Source organism: Mizuhopecten yessoensis, unplaced genomic scaffold, assembly GCF_002113885.1.
Source record: "Mizuhopecten yessoensis strain PY_sf001 unplaced genomic scaffold, ASM211388v2 scaffold10631, whole genome shotgun sequence".
NCBI lineage: Eukaryota > Metazoa > Mollusca > Bivalvia > Pectinida > Pectinidae > Mizuhopecten > Mizuhopecten yessoensis.
This window is the reverse complement of record NW_018408643.1, coordinates 127401-153691: the sequence shown is the minus strand read 5'-3', so window position 1 is coordinate 153691 and position 26291 is coordinate 127401. Positions and strand designations below refer to the sequence as shown.

The 26291-nt window shown below is 38.9% G+C and overlaps 1 protein-coding gene across 1 annotated transcript in view; it reads left to right on the top strand.

Annotated features, from left to right (window-relative positions):
• Nucleotides 1-24084, top strand: part of LOC110461507 (dynein heavy chain 8, axonemal-like) — a 123008-nt gene extending 98924 nt beyond the window's left edge. The window contains exons 70-90 of the mRNA XM_021514993.1: nucleotides 489-644; nucleotides 1489-1578; nucleotides 1993-2085; nucleotides 4405-4509; nucleotides 4920-5058; nucleotides 5628-5742; nucleotides 6190-6380; nucleotides 10768-10889; nucleotides 11355-11473; nucleotides 12399-12601; nucleotides 14271-14344; nucleotides 14721-14873; nucleotides 15754-15909; nucleotides 16506-16622; nucleotides 17185-17286; nucleotides 17555-17715; nucleotides 20611-20767; nucleotides 21345-21497; nucleotides 22571-22760; nucleotides 23099-23220; nucleotides 23601-24084. Coding sequence (XP_021370668.1) covers nucleotides 489-644; nucleotides 1489-1578; nucleotides 1993-2085; nucleotides 4405-4509; nucleotides 4920-5058; nucleotides 5628-5742; nucleotides 6190-6380; nucleotides 10768-10889; nucleotides 11355-11473; nucleotides 12399-12601; nucleotides 14271-14344; nucleotides 14721-14873; nucleotides 15754-15909; nucleotides 16506-16622; nucleotides 17185-17286; nucleotides 17555-17715; nucleotides 20611-20767; nucleotides 21345-21497; nucleotides 22571-22760; nucleotides 23099-23220; nucleotides 23601-23888 — 3006 coding nt within the window. The 3' untranslated portion in view covers nucleotides 23889-24084. The remainder of the gene's footprint in view (nucleotides 1-488; nucleotides 645-1488; nucleotides 1579-1992; nucleotides 2086-4404; nucleotides 4510-4919; nucleotides 5059-5627; nucleotides 5743-6189; nucleotides 6381-10767; nucleotides 10890-11354; nucleotides 11474-12398; nucleotides 12602-14270; nucleotides 14345-14720; nucleotides 14874-15753; nucleotides 15910-16505; nucleotides 16623-17184; nucleotides 17287-17554; nucleotides 17716-20610; nucleotides 20768-21344; nucleotides 21498-22570; nucleotides 22761-23098; nucleotides 23221-23600) is intronic.
• Nucleotides 24085-26291: the final 2207 nt, after the last annotated feature.

The following is a 26291-nucleotide window of genomic DNA, read 5'->3' as shown; positions in this document are numbered from 1 at the left end:
AAGGACTACTATGTTTGTTAAAGTGAATGACTTTGACTTATATTCAAGGTCACAGGGGTCAAATTTGTTTAAAATCTTTAAACGACCTCTTCTGAATAACCATGGGTCCCAGGATGTTGATACTTTGCAAGTTGCATCCTGAGATGAAAGGCTATAAAATTTGTTCAACATAATGACTTTGTTCAACTTTCAATCACAGGGGTGAAATGTTTTAAAAAAAATTAACAGGGTCTTTTGAATGAATTTTAATCATAAATACTGATATTTTGCCTGTAGCTTTATTTTAGATCACTTTTAAGGTTACATGTGTGAGATTTATACCAGGTGAGCGATGCAGGCCCATTGGGCCTCTTGTTTAAAAAGATGAGAGAGAGAAAATAGAAATAAAAACTTCAGACATCGGAATCATAGATAAATACATATGAACTAGATGTGTTGATGACAAAATTAGATTTACCAATCAGTAACCTAATGTCATTGATGTGTAGGTGACATCTCTGAACCACAAATACTTCCGCTCCCACCTTGAGGATGCTTTGTCCCTGGGGCGCCCTCTTCTGCTGGAGGATGCTGGGGAGGAACTTGACCCTGCACTTGACAATGTTCTGGAGAAAAACTTCATAAAATCTGGATCAACATTCAAGGTAAGTTAGAATGTGACAGGTATAAGTTTCTTGAATTACAGTGTCTCTCCTGCCTACACCCAACTTTATTCTTTGAAAAGAGGTTCCATGTATTGATGAGGAACCTATTATCTATAAACCTTGTACAATCCTGATGTCTGTATTAACCATACCAACTCCTTAGTTCCACTGCAGAAGATTCTTGGACATTCTTTAAAACCAGGACGATCTAGTCACCTACCAGTAGCTGAAGTTGTACAGTGTTCTATGTAAAACCAGGACGATCTAGCCCCCTACCAGTAGCTGAAGTTGTACGGCTATGTAAAACTTGTGCTGTCGTCGTGATTGATGAAGTTTTTGGTAGATGTTTGATGTTGTTATTTTTATGAAACATACTTATATATAAAAAGTAATATAATTCTGCGGTATGGATTTCTGTACCATAATCTGTTACTGTGTGTTGGGCACATTTTTTTCTGGCATGACTTTAGCGTTGATAAATAATATCTGAAAAGAAAACCATACCTTACAGAAGGTTTCACCCAGTGTTAACTTCGCCATTCGTCAGAATCATCCTTATTCACCCAGTTTTAATTTCTCCACTCACATTTAACTACTATGTATATTATGTTGTTTACTAATGTTCGCTGTAATGATATTCGGCCCATTACAACTGGCGGAAAAGGCAAAAATTAAACTGCGGCGAATTTGCCTGGTATACAGTAGTAAAACGTTTGAAAGGGATTAAGGTGGTCCTATAAGACAGATGGTGCCTCCCAATACAGACTGCTGCACAAGCAACTCTTTATATAGGATGATACAAACATATTACAAACTTTACATTCACAATGATGGACATTTGTAGGTCAAAGTAGGAGACAAAGAATGTGATGTGATGAGCGAATTCTACCTGTACATTACAACCAAACTGCCGAACCCTGCCTACTCACCGGAGGTAAAGTTTTATTATTATAGACAATCCCTCAAAAGTTTTAGTTTTATTTCAGATTTAGATCAGTTGTTCAAAGAGTAACGAGTTATAAAAATTATAATTACGATAAAGAATTAATTTTATATTGATTCCAATCTGTCCTGACCAGAAGATGGACACTATTTCAGTATTTAAACGGCTCGGATATATATGTATGTGTATATCTTCGAAAACATCGAAAACATCTGTAAAATGTTTTGACATGTAATGGTTAATTTTTTTATTTTTTTTATTAAATCAAAGAAAACTGGATTTCATGGGGGAAATGTTTACATTGAAAATATTTCTGAACAATTCTTGATTTTATTGATTACGTATGTGGAGTATAAAGCACTGCAGTATGCTCTACTAAATAGCTGCATGTTTTTGTGATCGTAGGTGAGCGCCAGGACAGCCATCATAGACTTCACTGTTACTATGAAAGGTTTGGAGGACCAGCTACTAGGCCGTGTCATCATGACCGAGAAAAACGTAGGTTATCCCTCACTGTGGTCAAGGACAGCGTAGGTTATCCCGCATTGGTCAAGGACAGAAAAACGTAGGTTATCCCTCACTGTGGTCAATGACAGCGTAGGTTATGCCTCACTGTGGTCAAGGACAGCGTAGGTTATCCCTCACTGTGGTCAATGACAGCGTAGGTTATCCCTCACTGGTCAAGGACAGAAAAACGTAGGTTATCCCTCACTGTGGTCAAGGACAGCATAGGTTATCCCTCACTGTGGTCAAGGACAGCATAGGTTATCCCTCACTGTGGTCAAGGACAGCGTAGGTTATCCCTCACTGTGGTCAAGGACAGCGTAGGTTATCCCTCACTGTGGTCAAGGACAGCGTAGGTTATCCCTCACTGTGGTCAAGGACAGCGTAGGTTATCCCTCACTGTGGTCAAGGACAGCGTAGGTTATCCCTCACTGTGGTCAAGGACAGCGTAGGTTATCCCTCACTGTGGTCAAGGACAGCGTAGGTTATCCCTCACTGTGGTCAAGGACAGCGTAGGTTATCCCTCACTGTGGTCAAGGACAGCGTAGGTTATCCCTCACTGTGGTCAAGGACAGCGTAGGTTATCCCTCACTGTGGTCAAGGACAGTGTAGGTTATCCCTCACTGTGGTCAAGGACAGCGTAGGTTATGCCTCACTGTGGTCAAGGACAGCGTAGGTTATCCCTCACTGTGGTCAAGGACAGAAAAATGTAGGTTATCCCTCACTGTGGTCAAGGACAGCGTAGGTTATCCCTCATTGTGATCAAGGACAGAAAAACATAGGTTATCCCTCACTGTGGTCAAGGACAGAAAAACGTAGGTTATCCTCACTGTGGTCAAGGACAGTGTAGGTTATGCCTCACTGTGGTCAAGGACAGCATAGGTTATCCCTCACTGTGGTCAAGGACAGAAAAACATAGGTTATCCTCACTGTGGTCAAGGACAGTGTAGGTTATGCCTCACTGCGGTCAAGGACAGCGTAGGTTATCCCTCACTGTGGTCAAGGACAGAAAAGCGTAGGTTATGCCTCACTGTGGTCAATGACAGCGTAGGTTATCCCTCACTGTGGTCAAGGACAGAAAAATGTAGGTTATCCCTCACTGTGGTCAAGGACAGCGTAGGTTATCCCTCATTGTGATCAAGGACAGAAAAACATAGGTTATCCCTCACTGTGGTCAAGGACAGAAAAACATAGGTTATCCTCACTGTGGTCAAGGACAGTGTAGGTTATGCCTCACTGCGGTCAAGGACAGCGTAGGTTATCCCTCACTGTGGTCAAGGACAGAAAAACGTAGGTTATCCCTCACTGTGGTCAATGACAGAAAAACTTAGGTTATCCCTCACTGTGGTCAAGGACAGAAAATGTAGGTTATCCCTCACTGTGGTAAAGGACAGAAAAACATAGGTTATCCCTCACTGTGGTCAAGGACAGAAAAACTTAGGTTATCCCTCACTGTGGTCAAGGACAGAAAATGTAGGTTATCTCTTACTGTGGTCAAGGACAGAAAATTGTAGGTTATCCATCACTGGTCAAGGACAGAAAAACGTAGGTTATCCCTAACTGGTCAAGAACAGAAGAACATAGGTTATCCCTCACTGTGGTCAAGGACAGAAAAATGTAGGTTATCCTATAACCCTCACTGTGGTCAAGGACAGAAAAAAGTAGATTATCCCTCACTGTGGTCAAGGGCAGAAAAACGTAGCTTATCCCTCACTGTGGTCAAGGACAGAAAAACGTAGGTTATCCTATAACCCTCACTGAGGTCAAGGACAGAAAAACATAGGTTATCTCTCACTGAGGTCAAGGACAGAAAAACATAGGTTATCTCTCACTGGTCAAGGACAGAAAAACATAGATTATCCCTCACTGTGGTCAAGGACAGAAAAACGTAGGTTATCCTTTAACCCTCACTGTGGTCAAGGACAGAAAAAACATAGGTTATCTCTCACTGGTCAAGGACAGAAAAACAGATTATCCCAGACTCAGGTCAAGGACAGAAAAACGTAGGTTATCCCAGACTCATGTCAAGGACAAGTATAACTTTACTTTTCCTTTGGTTGCTGCTTGTTTTGTTGTAATGTTTTGAATATGTTGATTTAGGAACAACTTGTAATGGTCAGGTAAATTTAATCACTTGCATATTGAGTAGAGAAAATAATAGATATCAGTATAGCTGCTAAAACTGTGGCTCATACTTCTTTACACTGTTCTTGAATATGAAGCAATTTGAACGGGAAAGGGTTGAATAGAAAGCCGTGTATTAGACCCACTGATGTTAACATTGGAGTAAGCCGGGTGTGTTTGTGTGTACAGGAACTGGAGGCTGACCGTGCCAAGCTCATGTTAGACGTTACTGTGAACAAGAGGAAGATGCAGGAGCTGGAGGATAATCTACTGTACAAACTCACCAGCACAAAGGTCTGTCACTTTATAGGTAGCATTCTTAACACAACCTTAAACTTTGAAGTCTTTAACTTTATTTGTGATACAAGGACATAGCAATGGATGGTGTTATTTGATGATAATAATTCATGTATGAAGCATTTAAAACCTGAATTTAAGTACAAAACATGGATAGAAAATCCTCTAAATTACTTACTTTTGCATAATTCCTATACTCCTATATGTTTTTTAACGGAAAGTGAGTAGACACCCCTGATGTGGTTAAAAGTAGTTGTGATTGCAATATGTATCTGTTCTCACAGTACATACAAATATTCAGAATGGCGAGAAATTGCTCTGCATGAAGAATATCAAAAAGTCTAACTGGAAATTCGCAAGTTTATGCCACTTCTTGTATTTCAAAAAGTGTACAAATATTTTGACAGGGCTCCCTTGTGGACGATGAGTCCCTCATACAGGTACTGTCCAACACGAAGGTGACCGCAGCAGAGGTCAGTGAAAAGTTGACTGTGGCTGCAGAAACTGAGATAAAGATCAACGAAGCCAGAGAGGAGTACAGACCTGGTAAAGTCATAGTGATGTGCACTGTAGTCCGTGATGTGTACATGTGTACTGTAGTCATAGTGATGTGTACTGTAGTCCGTGATGTGTACATGTGTACTGTAGTCATAGTGATGTGTACTGTAGTCATAGTGAACACAAAACGTGTCATGAGAAGTCATAACTCATATGTACTGTAGTGATTATATTTTTGCTGTAGATTGATCCTTGAAAAACGTAATCTATGAATTCCAAAATTTCTCAATTTTTTGTCAAACAAATAGGTTCAGTAATGTAGGTGATACAGTACAAGTTTTGTGCAAGTGCTTCGCAGTAAGATCTATGTTTCATTGTCACAATAACATCTTGAAGCTGTAGGATTTTTAATTTTTTAAGTATTGGACTCTTAAAAGCTAAGACACTGTACTGATCTATTTCTCCAAAGTCATTTTCTTCTTTTTAAAAAATAACATCAACCTCATATTGCACAGATAATAAGGGTTAATTATCATTTTGTCATTTGTTAGATGATCTATCTATTCACACTGTGTGTTCCATGATCAATCTATTCACACTGTGTTTACATTTGACAGTGGCCACACGAGGTAGCATCTTGTATTTCCTGATCTGTGACATGAGCATGGTCAACAAGATGTACCAGACTTCCCTCAAACAGTTCCTTGGCCTGTTTGACATCTCCATGCATAAGTAAGACAACAGTATCAACAAAACGTTCATTTATAATTAGTTAAGGTCAGCATTTTGTTTCTTAGATAGTATTTAATGCAAGGAAAGGAGAACTTCCTTCTATATGAAGATTTTAGCCATAGAATTCATGAATTTTAAACTGAAGTAGGGCCATTTAGTTATGAAATTCATGATGAAATGTCTATACATTTCATTTTATAGTAAATGGTATTAGCTATAATGGGAAACTGCAACCTGTGGTATTTAGTGTGAAAAAGTTCATATTATCCTCGACAATAGCCTGTTGTTTTGTTACTGCCTTGGTGTGGAGTCATTATCACTGGTTGGTTTAGAAGCCTGAAAATAAACATGTCTGAGACTCTTAATGTTTTAAATTAAAATGCATGCAAATGCAATTGACAGAGTTACATGGCTGATTATTATGTTTGATTTCCTCGCTAATTTCAGGTCTGAAAAGAGCCCAGTCCCAGCCAAAAGAATTCATAACATCATAGAGTTCCTGACGTTTGAGGTGTTCCGCTACACCTGTCGTAGTCTGTATGAGGAACACAAGTTCCTCTTCACTTTGCTAATAACCTTCAAGATCAACATACAGAAGGGACAGGTCAGACCTGAGGAGTTCCAGACTTTCATCAAAGGTACAAATCTCACTTAACCCTCTCAACACTGTAGATCATAATGGACTCGTCCAGATCAATTTATGGAAGAGTTTATTAAAGTTTTATTAAAGGGGTGAAAGGGTTAATGATCTGTATACAGGTGAACATTGTCACCTTTCTTGTTTATCCCACTCTAAAGTTAATTCTCCATTAATAAAGCAATATATCATTTTGAAAGATTGCATTGGTCACTGTATTCGTAGATAACGTTCCATGGCAGCTGCTTTGTTTTTCTTGCTCAATTCATGTTATCTAAAAACTTTTTATCACAGTCATTAATAAAACATCAGTATTTGCACATTGTTACATCCTCCCCTTACTTAACATATTATTAGTTACACAGATTTTTGGCAGGGTATACGGGATGGTATGACCATAAAGGGTTTCTGTAGGGTCATACCATCCCGTATACCCTGACAAAAATCTGTGTAACGAATTTATAACCACTCTGAGTCAACTTTTCTGTTGTCCAGATAAAAATGGTACAGTACCTCATTTAGTTTCGTTTTATCAGCGAAGCATACGACGAATGCGAGTTGTCTCCTGTTGCCCGGCCGCAAGACACAAAGACACGTGACCCGTATACCCCTTGTAAAATCACGTTATTCCACCGTATAACTGCTGAGAATCATGTGACATGACCGTATACCCCCTGAGATTTACGAATGCGGTTTGGTACACTGTAGTTTTTAACCAATCAGATTCCTAGATTTTTCTCAAAGCCAAAGGGGTAATAAGACATGTTATATCCTCCCCTTACTTAACCCTTAGGCTGCTACATTAAAATTGATTTCTATGTAAAGGGACACCACTGCTGGATTAATTATTGAAATTTAAATTAATTTACTTGAATTTTTAAATGTGCATAACTTGAAAAATATTTGTTATATGTGAAAAAAAGTTATAAGAGAATTTGTTTGTTGTTGTATTGCGTTTATGTTAACGTTTTCAATTCTAAAGTTGCTTCAGTATTTAACTGTACAGGTGGTAATAAAGGTAAGAAAAGGTGAAACTTTTTATTAATCGTATTTAAGCAAAAGAAAAATCATTTTAAAATTATTTTTGTCCGCAAATGTGATTGGCAAATGATAACAGAGATTGTAAACTTCATTTTTGACAAAGGCGCTGTACATTTACACGGAGTTTCTCAGGTAAAAAGGTCTGGTATTTTGTCAAGAATTGCATGTGATTTGCTACAGGTTTTAGGTCGTTATTCAATATATTTATTGTCACAGTTGGCATATAGATATATCTTGGCTACGGTCTAGTTTATGATTAAATCATCGATAAAAAGTTTGAAGAATTAAATCGGCTCAAAACGTATCAATGTCAATGTTCAATTTGGCCTCACCTGCTGACGACATGTGCGCCTTAGTCCGCCAATATTTTCCTGTTTGTGTAGGGCACAAAGCCGTTCATTGGTAAGTTATATATTATGTTACACCGAAGTATTTCCACATCAACCACGTCAAACCCTTCAAAACCTTTATTATCATCGTAGGTGATGCTGGAGAATAAATTTTTACCATCATATTCATCGCTTCAATATACATGTCCGCCATTTTTATGACTTTTTTTTTCGATTTGAAATTCTCTCGCACACCTTTGGTCATTACTAGCGTACACTGCCGGGAATATCGAAAGTAATGACAAAACAACCAATCAGAAGCCTTCTACTATACATGTTGGGGTTTGGTATAGCAACAACAGACTTCACACTTTCTGGCTACCGATCAAAACCTACAGACCGAGAAACGGCATATGCCGTGCGTAGCAGCCTAAGGGTTAACATATGACGTGTTACATCCTCCCCTTACTTAACATATGACATCCTGGTCATGTACAAAAGCTAACTTCCCTGGTATAATCAATCATATAATTCACAACTTAAGGGAGCATGCTAAATAAATTTTAGAAACTACATGTTCCAAAATACAAGGCAGAATACAAGTAATATAACAATATTACAAATACCACAAACTGATACAATAATGTAATTCATGTATCTGTAAGAACAATATCCAAGCCGAAAACTCACACTGTTCCAAAGATACTGTTAATCAGAACTTGAGCTACATCCGGTGACACTCTTGTTAAGATACCCTGCTGTGCCAGCGTCTCCAATAATGCCATCCGGGAACTCCAAGTTGTCATATCCTGGGACGATGATACCTGCTGCCTAAAAACATGATCTTTGCCAAGTGGGCTGTACTCGCTGTCTGGTGCTTTATCTAGAACCATCCACAACCCTCTCAACTTCCTGATCCTGTTGTTCTCCCCCAACTAAAGGACATTCTCCTCCGGAGAGCTGGTCCTCACAAGAAGAGCCAACAACATCAACCTCCTCAGCAACAACACTTGGTCGTCTTGGTTCTGAAGGGGGATCACTTCCACAGGTTATCAGAAGGTACTGGTCCCTCTGAGTAATGTGAATCAACTCCTACGGTACGGGCATATTGGTAAACATAGTAGTCATCGTCATCTCGTGAACACTCTGTGGCAACACCGATTTCGTTCAGCATTTCGCTGGAATGGGTCTCTTATATAGTGAACCTTTTGGAAGGAGATTGTTGGGGTGAAGTGTTGGTTTCCTTCTCCGGATTCCACTTGTGCTATGTACATAGGAATGTCCTTGTTGGTTGTTTAAGTACTCTGTATATTGATTTTCCCAGATTACCGATAGCTTGTGTTTCCCTTCAAATGATAATATTTTGACGTAGCACCTCTCTGTTTCCTGTCATATTGCACTTTCTGTCAGTCTTTAGCCTTGTGAGCTAAGGTTGATGCCAGCTGGTATGAATCCTTCAACCTTTTTGCCTTGAGGAGGTTATCAACCTATTCAGATAGCGATGATGTTGAGTCGCTGTCTATAGGGAACGCTATGTCTACTGGTAACTATGGCTCCCTGCCAAACAACTGATGAAATGGTGAAAGTCATGGCGAGTGCAATTATACACATGCACTAAAGAAGAGATATGAGATATATATCCACCTGATGATAACCAGACTTAATGTCTAAGATGGTGAAATACTTACAAGCAGTCTGAGCGTCCAGTATCTCCTATATCCTTGGAAGTGCATAGAAGTCCTTATGGTCCTGTCATTCAATTCTCTGAAACTTACACACATCCTTAACTGTCCTTCTTTCTTGCACATTAATGCAATAGGCGAAGCCCAAGGACTATGAGACGGTCGTATGATTACATTATTTGTCAGCTGATGCAGATAATTCCTGACCTCCTCATACATGGACGGTTAGATACGTCGATGTCTCTGCTTGAAAGGAGTGGGATTCCTCAACATGATGAGATGCCAAATCCAATGTGCTTATCATTGTGGGAGAACACATCTTCAAACCCAGCCAGGATGTTCCTAACTCCTTCAACGTTATCCCCTGAGAGGGTACCAGAGCCAATATCAAATTTCTCCAATATGTCATCAAACTGCTGACGCAATTCCTCAGTCTCCGCATCTTTCGTATCCTCAATATTGATGGGGGGATCTCACAGAGAACCTCTTGGGATGCAATGACCATAGTCTGGTGTTGGACATGTTGAATAGCTGGACATTTAAACTCCTCGTCCGTTTGTAGCGAGAATTCATCATAGCGGGATTCAAGTCTTAAGTGACTGAGAAGTAATACAGTCCCTTGCTGGCTGTAATAAGACACATGTTGGATGATAAGGTATCTCCTTGTCGACATATGACTTAACCACTATAGAGCTGTTTGGAGCCACACTGATGTTCTTCTCCTCAGAACGTCTCACAATACCAAGTCTAAAGTTGTTCCTAGCCAGATTTCTCCCTTAGACTGAGACATCTAAATGCCAGAAACCAAGGTGTATAAAGGTCAGTTTCCTGCAGAAATCTAACATCATACTGCTGGCGACAACCATCTAACAGTACTGACAGTATGTTGGTACCAAATGTCTGGGTATAAGGTTAAATAGGTCCTTTGGGATTCATTTTTGCTATTTTTTACTGTACATTGAAATTGCATAGAGAAATGTATTGGAAGGATATTAAAATGGTCGCATAAGGAAGATGGTCGCTGAATAAAAGTTATCACATGAGCAGATTCTACTGTATAGACGGTATTCAACAGGTCAATTGTTAAAAATATTTTATTTATAAGGGCCCTGCATTGGTGACAAAGGTGCCTCATAACAATCATTGTGTCCATCTGTATGCCAAACTTTCATTTCTGTAGATTATCTCTGAACCTGAAAGTCTGAGATTTGACATGGTGATACACTGACATTAAATGTGCAGTAGGAGTTTCAAACATGTCTATACAGGTCACTGTTACTAAGTTTTGACCAGTGAACTGATAAGTTTGATCAGCATAGTGATGGTCTGTTGACAGGTGGTGCTGCCTTGGACCTGAACGCTGTGACCCCTAAACCAGCACGGTGGATTATGGACGTGACATGGCTCAATCTCGTACAGCTCAGTGGACGCCCCCAGTTCAGTGAAATTCTTAATCAGGTACTGGCCTTTTTCACAGTTACAGTGAGTGTCCCGCCCCAATGGAAATCTGAACCAGACTAGGTCAATATTAGCATAAATATCATATTACTTTATAGTTTTGATGGGTGTAATTAATAACAGGTATGTCCTAGTATTTTCCCTTTTGAAAATGCACGGGCACCTTTGGGAGTAGGAAGAAAATATTCACTGAAAGGATTAAGCTTGCCAAATCAAAATGGGAAAGATTACCAGACATTGCATCACTTACATATATATATATCATGAATAAACAATTCCCCTGATGAAGAGGAGAAAGCACTAGGGAAGTCGAAGAAACTCTGGTCTTTAATTATTTTTTATGTATATTTATATATACGTATGGTAATCTAGTCCTAAAACATTTACAAGATGTTCATTGTGAGTAACAAAGGAAAGGGAGAGTAAGGAAACAGACTTAATGCTATAATGTCTCTGTTTGTGAAGGTATCTCGTAATGAGAAAGCCTGGAAGGCATGGTTTGACACCGAGGCTCCAGAGGAGGAACAGGTCCCAGATGGTTATAGTGCCTCGCTCGACTCCTTCCGCAAACTGATGCTCATAAGGTACTGTTGACGTTCCAGTTACTCCACACCTTTTTAAGCCCCCCAAAAGTGAAACGTTATTATGTCATCACTCTGTCCATCCATCTGTTTACATACATTCTGACTGCAATGAGTACCAAGGTTGTTGACCAGATGTATTTAAAATTTTGTGTTGGTGTGCGATGAGAAACATAAGAAGATTTACATTTCATGAAAAGTGAAAGGTGTATTAAATCTTCAATGATTTGGCCCCTCAATCCTGCAGCACATTTTAACTGTATACAGGCAAAGGAGGGAACCCTAGGATAAATTTTGTAAACCAGTAAACAAGAAATAGCAAAGAACCATGCCTTCTTTTTGGCTCGTAAATTAAAATATGCTTTTCCATTTCAACATATCCAAGAAATAAATTAACGTACCTGAGTAATAAAGTATTACATTGTTGTTTCTTGTAATATTACATTTTATTACAAGAATGCATCAGAAATTTACCAAGTATGACATATAGAACTTAATTTGAAAAAAAGTAATGAAAAAACATGGTATTTCTTGGAAATCTCATTGAAAGTGCTATTGTAGAAACCTTGCAGTTCAAAAAACATAACCGTTTATAATGAAAACAGTAAACAACAGGTTTCTTTTTACCAATGTATTGCCAGTATTTAATGCTCGGTGTTATATTGGAGAGCCAAAACAGATGTATGGAAAATATGGGCAAATTTTGTCTGCCACTGTTACTTATCAGGATTTCTGTAATTATTTGATACACAAGGAGCTAACAATTACCTCTTGTTCAATTTTTTTCCTGGGAGTCCGATAAGTATAATATTTGTCACTTGGCTTTTGTGCATGTGCTGATCAAATTGAATTTATCTAGTTGACTCCAAAAGATAAAGTTTATAGAGTTGAAGAAGACGATGTAGTGATTCCAATCAGCTGTTTGTAGATCATGGTGTCCTGACAGAACAATTCCTCAGGCCAGAAAGTTTATAGGGGACGCGATGGGACAGCAGTACGCTGAACCTGTTATCCTCAACATGGAGACGACATGGGGCGAGAGTGACAACCGAACACCTTTGATCTGTCTGCTGTCCATGGGCTCCGACCCCACCAATCAAATAGAGGGACTCTGTAAGAAACAAAACCTAGGTAAGTCTGCAGTCCCTGAGCTCCGACCCCACCAACCCATAAGAGGGGCTCTGTAAGAAATTAAACCTAGGTAAGTCTGCAGTTCATAGGCTCCGACCCCATCAATCAAATAGAGGGGCTCTGTAAGAAACTAAACCGAGGTAAGTCTGCAGTTCATAGGCTCCGACCCCACCAACCCTTTAGAGGGGCTCTGTAAGAAACTAAACCTAGGTAAGTCTGCAGTCACTGGGCTCCGACCCGACCAACCCTTAAGAGGGGCTCTGTAAGAAACTAAACTTATAGGTAAGCCTACTGTCCATGGGCTCCGACCCCATCAACCCGATAGAGGGTCTCTGTAAGAAACTAAACCTAGGTAAGTCTGCAATCCATGGGCTCCGACCCCACCAACCCGATAGAGGGGCTCTGTAAGAAATTAAACCTAGGTAAGTCTGCAGTCCCTGGGCTCCGACCCACCAACGCTTTAGAGGGGCTCTGTAAGTCACTTACACATAGTTAAGCCATGGGGCCAGCGTGGCTGTTCATTTTTGACCCCACCAGTCTGATAGAGCGGCCTCTGTAAGTCACTTACACATAGTTAAGCCATGGGACCAGCGTGGCTGTTCATTTTTGACCTCACCAGTCTGATAGAGCGGCCTCTTTAAGTCACTTACACATAGTTAAGCCATGGGACCAGCGTAGCTGTTCATTTTTGACCCCACCAGTCTGATAGAGTGGCCTCTGTAAGTCACCTTACTTAGGTATTAGCAGCAACTAGACTGAGATGGCAGTTTTTTAATGCCTATTCTATGGTCATTGTAGAAAACACCAAAACCATTTAAACTAAAATTATGATAAATTACGACAATTGTCCCTTCACCCGTCCTGTTTGTAACTTTGTTAGGTTTTATTATGGATTAACTTTTTACATTTTCGACTTCTTCTCAAGAACCAGTAGATGGAATTTTTTTAAACTTGGTCAAAATCATCCTTGGTGCATGAGGCCACAAAATTGTAAAATTTGGATACCTAACCCAATCCCAGGGCTGGGCCCTGAAGGAAAAATTAACCAATGTTTCAAAAATCTTCTTCTCCAGACTCAGAGGTACTACAGTCAATTTCTCTGCATTTATGAAAAGATCATCAGGGACTTTATTAAAATTGTCAAACTCAGTACCCCCAGGCCATCCGTTCTCCCTTGGGGAGGGGGTTAAGGTAACTACTGGTATACTGGTAGGTTATATAGGGAAATAAAACTTTTGGGTATATTTTGTTAATTTTCTGCAGGAAATTATTCTTACTTGGTCAGAATCATCCTTGAAGGAATTGGTATCAAATTGTAAAATTGTGATTTCTACCCTAACCCTAAGCGGCCAGGGCAGGGCCCCAAAGGGAAAATATTTTACCAATATTTAAAAAAAAATGTAGAACGATCAAATTCTGTGCATGGATTAAAATTCCATCAGGCTTTATCTATTTTATGTCCCCTTACCGGTGAAACGGGGGGNGTGCTCTAGCGTCTTTATTCCTTGAAGGATTTTAATCAAACTTCACACAAATTCAAAGGACCATAATAACTCAGTCTAGTTCGAATTTCAGGGTTGTTGGGTCAAGTTCAAGGTCACATTTAAGACTGTAAAACCTCAACATGGCCTTGACTGAGGTCAATGTTAATGTCTTTTTAACATTTCAGAGTTCAGAGCTATTTCCATGGGGCAAGGACAGGAAGTTCATGCCAGGAAACTTATCAGCCTCTTCATGCAAACTGTGAGTATTCTGTATCATAAGTGTAGTAAGAAGGGTATAAACAGCCGGAGAATTTCACCCTATACTGCTGGCAGTTGCTGTGTTCTAAAGTTGGTATGACATACCATTACCACTAACATTAATATTGATGACTCGGACCTTAAGGGAACAAGAGATACAATTAAGACTGAACGTAACTCTTGTACATCTAACATAATGAGTACTAGCACAACTGCCACAATATTAGGATTGTGTTTTGTCAAGTTTGTCCATCTTGAAGCTATCCTACTGTAAGGTTCTTTTAAGCTGCATCACCAGTCTACCAGTAAAGTCTTACAGAGTTCAGAGACTGGACCTGGAACAAGCAGTACAGTTGTGTGGTTGTTTTGTTTGCCAGGGTGGTTTTGCCATGCTGCAGAACTGCCATCTTGGTCTCGACTTCATGGATGAGTTACTGGAGACAATCGTGGATACACAGCATGTCCACGAGGACTTCCGAGTGTGGATCACAACAGAGGTCCATCCTGCCTTCCCCATCAGTCTTCTACAGGTATACTTCATCCGCACAATACTCCACTCATAAACGTCTTAATGTGTTATCATGTTGGCACACAGCAAGGTTAAAGTACAATGGAAGTGTAAAATATGAATAAATTAACAGAATCCTTCCCAACAAGGAAGGTATATATATATGACTGAGCAATTTTAACCTGAGGGGTGATGTTCCTGTGTCACCAAAGGCTTGCTTCAAGCCACGGGTTTAGACATTCAACAATCTAACCTCAAGGGTTTAGACATTCAACAATCTAACCCCAAGGGTTTAGACATTCAACAATCTAACCCCAAGGGTTGACATTTCTCTGGAATACCCTCACCACCATTGGTGATGGATTTTGTTCACCCATCTTTTCAATAATACACATGTGTGTTAAAAATTATAAATGGATATCAGTATTATTTATTCTCTGCCCTATTGAAAACTGATTATGACACCACATTTTATTGTGGCTTTGATGTTGCACTACGGTATTTTTCCTTTCCATTGTTATAAGACATTAGTCAATATGCTAAATGTCATACCCATGGGGGTGGCATAGAAAATTTAGAATATGTAGAACTGGAAACAAACATGTGCCAGGGGTATAGATCCTTCAGTAATAGGCTGAGTTGTGATTTCTTATGCTATTATTTAAGACAAATAGGAAAATAGGAGTGAAGTATCATATGAATGAGTGACTGCACCAGATGTAAGTCAAGCATACAAAATACGAGAATGATAAAGTCTGATTACAATTATAGTGAGTTACCAGTGTAGAATCAATCATAAAACATGAAGTGTTTTCTGATTCCCATCACTACAGCAATCCCTTGCTTGGCCTCAACTTTGGGTAATCTTCATATCCTTGCTTAGCTTTAATTTGTTGTTGCAGTGTTCCATCAAGTTCACCAACGAACCACCACAGGGCATCAAGGCAGGTCTGAAGCGTACGTACGCAGGCATCACACAGGACTATCTGGATATCAATACCATGATGCAGTGGAAGCCCATGTTATTTGGGGTCTCCTTCATCCACACCGTGGTACAGGTAAATTGACAAGTCAACGATCATAAAACTGTTATTCGGGTTCACCTTCCTCCACCGTGGTACAGGTAAATTGACAAGTTAACAATCATAAAACTGTTATTTGTGTTCACCTTCCTCCAACGTGGTACAGGTAAATTGACAAGTCAACGATCATAAAACTGTTATTCGGGTTCACCTTCCTCCACCGTGGTACAGGTAGACTTGACAAGTCAACGATCATAAAACTGTCATTCGGGTTCACCTTCCTCCACTGTGGTACAGGTAGACTTGACAAGTCAACGATCATAAAACTATCATTCGGGTTCACCTTCCTCCACTGGTACAGGTAGACTTGACAAGTCAACGATCATAAAACTGTTAATTGGTATCTCCTTGCACACTATGATATTAACGTGAATTTGTTTACAATAAACCTTTATGACCTGTACATCAAGCTGTGACACACTCTCAGGTTTAAGAAATGTCTAATTTTTGTGCTTCAGCTACCTTTTTGTAGGCTATATATATATATATAGCACTAAATATTTTCTGTGTTGTAAAGAATCACTTGTATAGAAGGTAAAAACATCATATTATTTTCACTTATTGATTTGCAGGAGAGGAGAAAGTTTGGACCACTTGGTTGGAACATTCCTTACGAATTCAACTCATCTGATTGGACAGCCAGTGTCCAATTTGTTCAGAACCATCTTGACGACATAGACCCCAGAAAGGTACAAAAGAATGAGCATTTAAAATATTATGTAGGGCTGTTAGGGACACAGAATTTCAGCCCCAGGTACCTGTTTAGCTATTACTGGCCTCATATTGCTGGGTAAATTTAACTTTTTAAGTCAAGTTATGTTTTTAAAACCTACTCCTTAAGGTTGAGAAAAGGGATTTTAAGCTGTAACCTCATTAGGTCTAGGGATTGAAACCATATTTGGTGCGGATCATCCTTCGGCAAAGGGGACTCATTGATGAAGGAGGAGGCTCAATAGGGGAAATATAATTAAATTTTCATTCTTTCATTATGGGTAAAGTGACATTATTCAAATTGACATAACTTGACAAAGTCAATATTATCTGTGATTGTACAGGGAGTCAATATTATCTGTGATTGTACATAGAGTCAATACTATCTGTGATTGTACAGGGAGTCAATATTATCTGTGATTGTACAGGGAGTCAATACTATCTGTGATTGTACAGGGAGTCAATACTATCTGTGATTGTACAGGGTGTCAATACTATCTGTGATTGTACAGGGTGTCAATATTATCTGTGATTGTACAGGGTATCTCGTGGAACACTGTGAGGTACATGTTAGGAGAGGTCCAGTATGGAGGCAGAGTTACTGACGATTATGACAAGCGCCTTCTCAACACATTTGGAAGAGTAAGTTAATGACCTTCGTACACTTACTTTATGAACAAAAATTTCAGGTATTATTTCATCATATTCATCGTTAAAATTGTACATATATGTATTGTTCAAAGATTATATAGTATTCTTTGTATCCTTAATACTTTCTGGCTATAAGTTTTGATGGTTTTGGATCTAATAACTTGTCAGACAAAATTCCAGTTTCGATACTTCTACATATAAAATGTGCGACTAATCACAGACCTTAACACATTGTTGTTCGTGATCCTGTTTTGTATAGGTGTGGTTTGGAGACTTCATGTTCCTCGACAGTTTCCAGTTCTATATCGGCTACAAGATCCCTAAAGTGAAGAGCATTGATGACACAATGGCTTTCATAGAAAACCTGCCATTGGTGGACTCGCCGGAGGCCTTAGGTCTTCACACCAACGCTGACATCACGTACGATATATCACAAATGACAAGGGTTTCACAAACTGTTATTGTTCCAGTAAATAATTTACAAAGTGTCATCATTATACTCCGGATTTTGGCAGTTTTTTGTCCCATCCGAATCTCGAAAAGGTCTAAGATTGTTTTCTTAAATCAAAGAATGTGATTTTTGCAGACACCTTTCTCTATATCGAGTGGTTTCCTCTTTATATGCACAATGTTAAATGGGACCTTTGTAACTGGGCTATGGTGATGTCTGTCTGGCTTGTTTTGGCCAATGTGGTGAGAATTGTTTAATGTATGCAACTCCAAACTATACAACGAGATGTTATTTGGAGGGAAATGTACAGTAATTAGGTCACTGTAACCTACTTTTATGGCCATGAAAACAATTGCTTGTTTGGACCATATCTTATACATTTTAACGTGATTCAAATGTGACGAGACATCGCAATTACTTTTTAGGTCACCTGAGACAAAGTCTCAAGTGACCTATTGCGATTGCCTTTTGTCCGGGGCATCCGTCGTGCGTTCATAAACAATTTTAATTTTCAACTTCTTCTCCAAAACCCCTGAACCAATTTCAATGAAATTTTGCAGAAACCTTCCATGGCCAAAGGTCAACTAAAATTGTGAATTATATGGTCCCCAGCCCCCAGGGGCCTGAGGGGCTGGGCCAAAAAGGGTAAAATTGACTGAAATTTCAAAAATCTTCTCAAGATCCAGATATGGTAGAATAGATGGAAGGGTCTTAAGGTGCTTTACTAAAATTGTGAGTTTCTTGACCCTAGGGTCTCACGTTTCCCCCTGGGAGTAAACTTTACTATAGTTTATATAGGGAAATCACATTTGGGACCAACATTTGTTTCATTTCCATTGGAATTTATTCAAACTTTGTTAGCATTATCAGTATTGGATAGCAGTTTGATGGTATACACATATCAGCCCTGACCGACCCCCAGGGGCTGATGGGTGGGGCAAAAAAGGGTCGTATTGACTGAAATTTCATAATCTTCTTCTCAAGACCAGATATGGTAGAATCAAATACTCTTCATAGATGGAAGGGTTTTTAGGTGCTCTACCAAAATTGTGAATTTACCCTAGGGTCTCACGTTTACCCCTGGGGAAGGAGAGGGGGGGGGGGGTTGTTATGGTTTATAATGGCAAATGATACTCTGAATATTACATGTTGATAACTTGATTGGAATTATAACCCTAAGTTGACAGTTTGATACTTTGAAAATTTTGAGCCATCCCTACCCCCAAGGGCTATAGGGTGGGGCCGGATGAAGTCTGTGTGCTAAAATAAAATTTCTTCATTTTCCTTGTTTAGAATCAGAGGTGCTAGTTAGGGCCCCGTATCAGAGAAATCACAAAAATACACACTCAGATGAAAAGTCAAGGTCAAAGGTCAAGGTCATAAGGTTCAAAGGTCCAGGTCAAATTTTGCACCTTTTCACTGAGGAGCATTTTGTTATGACATGATGAAGCAAAGTTGATCAGAATTAAACAAGGAGTCAACCGACTCAAGGTCAAATTTTGTAGCTTTTCACTAATGAGCATTTTATATCATTATGAAGCAAAGTTGGTCGAAACTAAACAGAGACACACTGAGGTAAAAGGTCAAGGTCATTAGGTTCAAAGGTCAAGGTCTATTTTTGTATTTTTTCACTGATAAACATTTTGTTATGACACTATGAAGCAATGTTGGTCAGAATTAAATAAGGAGTCAACTGAACAAAAGTCAAGGTCATTGGATCAATGGTCAAGGTTAAATTTTGTATCTTTCCACTGGTGAATATTTCGTTATGATGCTTTGAGCAATGTTGCTCAGAATTAAACAAGGAGTCAATTGACAAAAGGTCAAGGTCACTGGGTCAAAGGTCAGGGTCAAATTTTGTATCTTTTCCCTGATGAACATTTTGTTATGACATTATGAAGCAAAGTTGGTCGGAATTCAACAAAGAGTCGACTGACTTATGGTCAAGGTCACTAGATCAAAGGTCAAGGTCAAATTTAGTATCATTTAACTGATGAACATTTTGTTATGACACTATGAAGCAATGTTGGTCAGAATTAAACAAGGAGTCAACTGACCAAAGGTCAAGGTCAGCACCGAGTCAAATGACCTAAGGTCAAGGTAACGAGGTCCAAAGGTTCAAGGTCAAGTTTTGTATTTTTCACTGATGGACATTTTGTTATGATATTATGAAGCAAAGTTGGTCGGAATCAAAGATCAGGGTCACTAGGTGAAAGGTCAAGGTCATTTGCATCCAAAGGTCAAAGACAAAGTGGATCTCTGACTTTGACCCTGGCTCTTGATGAAGGAGGTATTTAAAGTGAAATAAAATATATCAAAGCGAACAAATGAGTATTGCACCGGTATTTACATTTCTGTTAGCCTAGCAAATATGGAGGTGGAAGGAAACAAGACTCACATCATAGTACATGTTAAATGTATATTTTGCTTCCTTGCAATTCTTTTTGAAGTCCGAATATCAGACGTCAAGCTCAGCTAAATGGGCAGATTGCTTCTTGACGATTATGTCGGATATATTGCCACAAGACGGGGCCCTTACTGACCTGTCAGTGTTCTAGTTTCAAATACTTTCCAGTCTTAAATCTGCATGCTAGATATTGAATAAGGTGGTTTTATTGTTTTTTGTCACTTTGAATAATATTTCTGTTTATGTTAAAAACAAAAATCAACTCTCTGTATAAATATATCAGGTGACCGTTATGGCCCATGTGCCTCTTGTTATAATTAGTTAGCATAATGGTTGTCTACCCACACAGAGAACACCCGTTTAATTCAATAAAGGCTCACTGATGACATAAGCTGTTCTGTGATGGCAATGCTCCTTACACTGAAGTGATGATTTAAGTCTGGTATGCACTGTTTAGGTACCAGACTAACCTGAGTACTTCAGTACTGGAGACGATGATGAGTATCCAACCCAAGGACAGTGGTGGGGGTGCTGGCGAGACCAGGGAGAGTATTGTATACAAGATGGCCTCCGACATGCTCAGCAAACTGCCAGGCAACTACTTACCTCATGAGGTGGGTGTCTGGCTGTAGTCTCATCAAATTTAAAAGGATAAAACAAATCTCAAAACAGTGTTTCTACAAATCTAAACTACCGTACCTAAAAACTGCAAGTCTGTTCAAAAAGATTTAACTAGCCATAGCTTTTAGGATTCTTGTTTACGTTTATCTTTTACCTTTACGTTTCTTTGAGGTAACTTCCTTTGACATGTTTTATCTACCTTTTATTGACTCTGATAACCTCATCTGTGTTGATGGGCTATCAAGGATGCAGTATCTAACGAACTTCATCAAATTCAAAATGGAATCTGAACAGGACAAAAGCTGTGGAGACATTCACACACTTACAATAACAATTGCCTTGTTATAATTTTTTAAGAAAGCATTCCCTGTTTCTGTTTGTGGAGATTTCCTTTCCAAACTCCAGGTAGAAGGTGGTTGCTTTTCCTAGCCTGGATATAAAGCTGAATGTGTTTAGTTATGATATTGGATGCTGCTGTTTGTTCTTTGCTGTTTGTATTAATACACAAGTCTTTTGAGGTGTGAGAGATTCCTGTGTCTAACCCTTTGGTAACACAATCCTTGTACACAGGTACGTGACCGGCTGAGACGCTATGGACACCTGCAGCCCCTCAATATCTTCCTGAAGCAGGAAATTGACCGTATGCAGAGGGTCATTTTTGAAGTTAGGGTCACACTGACAGATCTGAGGCTCGCCATAGACGGAACCATCATCATGAGTGAGGTAAGTGTTATAGACAGCTTCTACCTATCTGATGTAGTGTGAGGCTCGCCATAGACGGAACCATCATCATGAGTGAGGTAAGTGTTATAGACAGCTTCTACCTGTCTGATGTAGTAGTCCTCAAGCCATCAGGTTCTGCTTTGTCTCGGCTATTGTAAAACTCCTATTCTAGTAGATATCTCTTAATGTTGTTCTGCTTTAAAATTTGTGGGTGTGTAAAAGAAATGTTCTATTGACTATGCCAAGCTAGGAGGTTTCAAAGCTCTGGCCTATATCAATTTTTCCCAATGGTCCATTGTTATGCATGTTTTCTTAAAGAGACATGATTGGAGAAAAAAAGATGGCCTCTAGACACCCATCTTGAATTTTGGCAGTAAGTGTATTGATTTTCATTGGTCCCAAGTTGTGCATGTTTCATTTTGAGACTGATGAAAAAAACAAAATGGCCGGGCAGCTATCTTGGATTTTGACAGTTCCAAATTGTTATCACCATTTCCCAGGAGTTGAAGACAGATTTTCTCAAATTTCAAATGTGGGTTACACTTGTTACAAATTAAGTACTAGTAAATATATGATGATCAATCGACAAGCTAACTATGAAAAAACAATGTCCTACACAGCAGTACGAGGTTTCCACAAGGTGCATCTACTGTTTACATGACTTAATCCAACAGAGAAAAACTATTTCATAGAACTAATGAACATAGTATTGCGAGAAATTCACTTCTGCAATATCATTGTAAACNATTGACCATAAGAATTCAGTTTGTCACTAGACATGTTCTGAAGACAAGTTTTCAGTGTGTACTTTGAAGGTGAACCGATGTCGGTATGTATGCATCTTCAAGTAATCCTCTAACATTATGGAATTTTTCTGAACTCGATCCAATATTAAAGGAAAGCCAAAATTCTGTACTTGATTGATTTGATAATATTACTTCATACTTATCATTTTATGACTAAAATCTGATATTAAGATAAGGTGAAATGCATTAATTCTACCACTTTGCTTGTCCTTTATTTGAGTTATTTTATCAGTAAAGAGACGTAAGAAATACTGCCCTTCTTTACAGAACCTGCGTGATGCCCTGGACAATATGTTTGATGCACGAGTGCCTAGCCTGTGGAGGAAGATTTCCTGGGCGTCGTCTACTCTAGGATTCTGGTTCACAGAGTTACTGGAGAGGAACGAACAGTTCCATGCCTGGGTGTTTGTAGGTCGGCCTGATGTATTCTGGATGACTGGCTTCTTCAACCCACAAGGTAAGTCGTCAGATAAAGTAAACAAGTTTGTAATGATGCTTCCGATATGATAATGTTCACAGTAGAATCTCTCAAGTCCATATGATTATCGCTTAGCAAAATTTATATATATATGATTTGATAATGTTCTATTTCCTAGATTATTGAAGTCAACTTGTAACTTTTTAGCCCACCATCATAAAATGGTACCTTGGATCACAAGTTTCTTTTCATATTTGGGCTGTCCATCCGCAATTTGTTGTAAAGACTGACATGAAGTTTTAAACAGATTATATTTGTAGATGTGTATCAAGTTGTGGTTGATCAAGAGGATTTTTAACATCTTTGATTGTTGGCAGGTTTCCTGACGGCTATGAGACAGGAGGTGACCCGGGCACACAAAGGCTGGGCCCTCGACTCTGTCACTCTCCACAATGAGGTCATAAGACAGAACAAAGAGGATATCTCAGCAGCACCAGCAGTGAGTCAGCTTTATATTCGCCCTTCGTTATACCTAGTCGCAAAATTATATCATGGTTAAATTGGTGGCTTCTTAAACTTGAAGGGAAGGAAAAATTTGTGCTACTGATTTTCATAAATCTCGTTCTATTCATGCACAAGTGTTTTACTCTGTGTTTATTCAAAAACATCTGGTTAACATTTGTTTGGTCTAAATCTTCCAATTTCAGCAATAATAGAAGGAATTTTGTTTAGATTCCTCATTACAAAAATGAAAGTGTTAATGCAACACCAGTCTATAATCTTACCAGTAATAATACCAAAGGACAAAAAATATTGGTTTCCTTTTTACACATAGTGTCTGGTACATGTAAGTTTAAAGGAATGTTTTCTGCCCCACAGGAGGGAGTGTTTGTGTATGGCCTTTTCCTGGACGGTGCCGCATGGGACAGGAGGAACAGTCGTCTGTGTGAATCCACACCCAAAGTACTGTTCACCGCCCTGCCAGTTGTCCACATGTTCGCCATCAACTCTACTGCAGCCAAGGACCCGCGTCTGTATCAGTGTCCTGTCTACAAGAAACCTAACCGCACAGACCTCACCTATATTACATTCATAGTGCTGAAGACAAACCAGAACCCCGACCACTGGATCCTCCGGGGAGTGGGCGCCCTGTGTGACATCAAGTAGACCTAGTAACTGTCCTTACTGATGTCACACTGACCTGCGTGACATCATTTGGCACTAACATAGGGATAAATATTGGTTAACAAAGATCAAATTTGTTAACTTTTTACAAATGACTTTAAAAGGAGCATGAAAAGTGCAGTATATTTCAGATTATGAACAATGATGAAATTTCCCATGACACAGATAATCCTTGCAGATCTCTATAATTTTTGCTAAATTTATTTATTCTTTAATAAATTATTTATTTATTGTTTTAATGTGATCTTGTTATGAATATTTAATTTTGAATAATACTGTTTTATGACCACACCTTTGCTTTGTTAATTATATCCTTATGATATCGATGTAACTCCACTGATGCCATCGGCAATGAAACGTCAGGTGATGTAAATAGGAACCTGAAGAAACCATTGCTACAATATGCTACTGACATGACAATTCAGGGAATGATAATTAACAGGTCCATTGTACATGCTTCACACATTCATATACAAGTGTCACATATTGATGTGAGCTCTGCTCAAATTGTTTTCAAATGTCATTGAGCCTTTGAATTGCAAGGTCAGTTCACCGTGTACTTAATGTACCAGGTGAAGTACAAATAAATACGACGACTTTTCACTTTGTACATTACCTGTCAATCACACTTGTATCAACTTGATTATTTACAAACCAGAGGAATTGTAAGAAAGATAACATATGAAATGAAGGCCAGACCCTGGGACCTCTGAACTCTTAGACGCTCTAAGTTACTTGGGTTGCTGGCGATTGACCCAGTCCAGTTCCGCTACATTCCTCCCTCCTTTTTATAAGTCTTCGCCCCTGCTGAAGACAACACTATTTACAACCCTGGTACAGGTATACCCTTACCAAGCATACACACAGTACATATACTTGAAATGCATGACCAGACTGGGATTTGAACCCAGGACCTCCAAACTCTAGATGTAGATCATCTTTTACAAAACACTGATGACTTCCCCATCAAACAAGGCTTGATAAGAGCACTAGCTTCATAAGTACAAAACTTCCTGTATACATCTTGAATGCAAACGGCTCCAATAGAGTGCTAGGTTGATAAGTGTAGAAGTTAAATTTCAATTTGTTATTTTTAATAGTTTGAGATCATGCTTCAGAAACCTCACATTTCGTATTTTTGCCTTTTTCCATGGCAACAGAAAAAGAAAAACAAAATATACAAAATGAGAACTCCTCCAGTAGCAAAATGCACCAAGAGAGTGCTAGCTTGTACAAAGTTTCAGGCAGTTCTTGAACAATTTTGTTGCCATGCTCTGGAAACCGTGAAATTTGTAATTTTGCCTAACTAAAGTGATAGGATGATAAGTGAACAAGGTTTCAGGTACATGTAGTTATCTTGTAAGGTTTTGACAACTTATTCCGGAAACCGCAAATTTTGTAGTTTTGCCTATCTGTTTCCATGGTAACCAAATTTTTCTTAAAAGAAAGAGAACCTCTCCATAGCAAAAGGCGATACCAGAATGCTAGCTTGATAGTTATACAAAGTTTCAGGTAGTTATCTTGAACGGTTTTGGAGTTATGATCCATATAACTGAAATTTGTAATTTGGCCTATGATCCATATAACTGAAATTTGTAATTTGGCCTATCTGTTTCCATGGTAACTAAAAAGAAATTTTAGATGTGGAACTTCTCCATAGCAAAAGGCACTACTAGAGTACTAGCTTGATAACTACAACGTTTTGAGTAATTATCTTGAACGGTTTCAGAGCTCTGGTCAAGAAAAACGCACCGACGCACAGAACCCAATTTAATTTCCCCTGTAAACACGTTATGCGGGGGTAGAACAAAATGACATCAAGGATGCTAGATATATAGGATCCTACATTAGTTTCCATTTCATATGAGATTTATGAAACGAGTCCTAAAAAAAATCCATTCAGCAAGCTAAAATGAAAGATTTGTGAAGAGTTTCATAAATTTCTTATGAAATGGAAACGAGTGCAAGATCCTCTTTATCACATAATCCAGATTTGAGGCATTTATTCGCGTAAAACAACAATTTCATGCAACCTTGAAATGTAAAAATCCGCCATTTAGACTCACTGGATAACACAGTACATTATGTGATAAAAACTATTAATTTATTTAGAGACCTGTGTACAACCAACAAAATACAAAATAAAATGGTGCTGAAATATTCTGAATATTGGTGGATAACAAGTTCACAGCCAGGGAGTTTCAGACAGTCAGTTTGTGTGAGCTGTCCGGTAGTATATATGTCAGTATAGTATGATAACAAGTTCATAGCCAGGGAGTTTCAGACAGTCAGTTTGTGTGAGCTGTCCAGTAGTATATGTCAGTATAGTATGATAACAAGTTCACAGCCAGGGAGTTTCAGACAGTCAGTTTGTGTGAGCTGTCC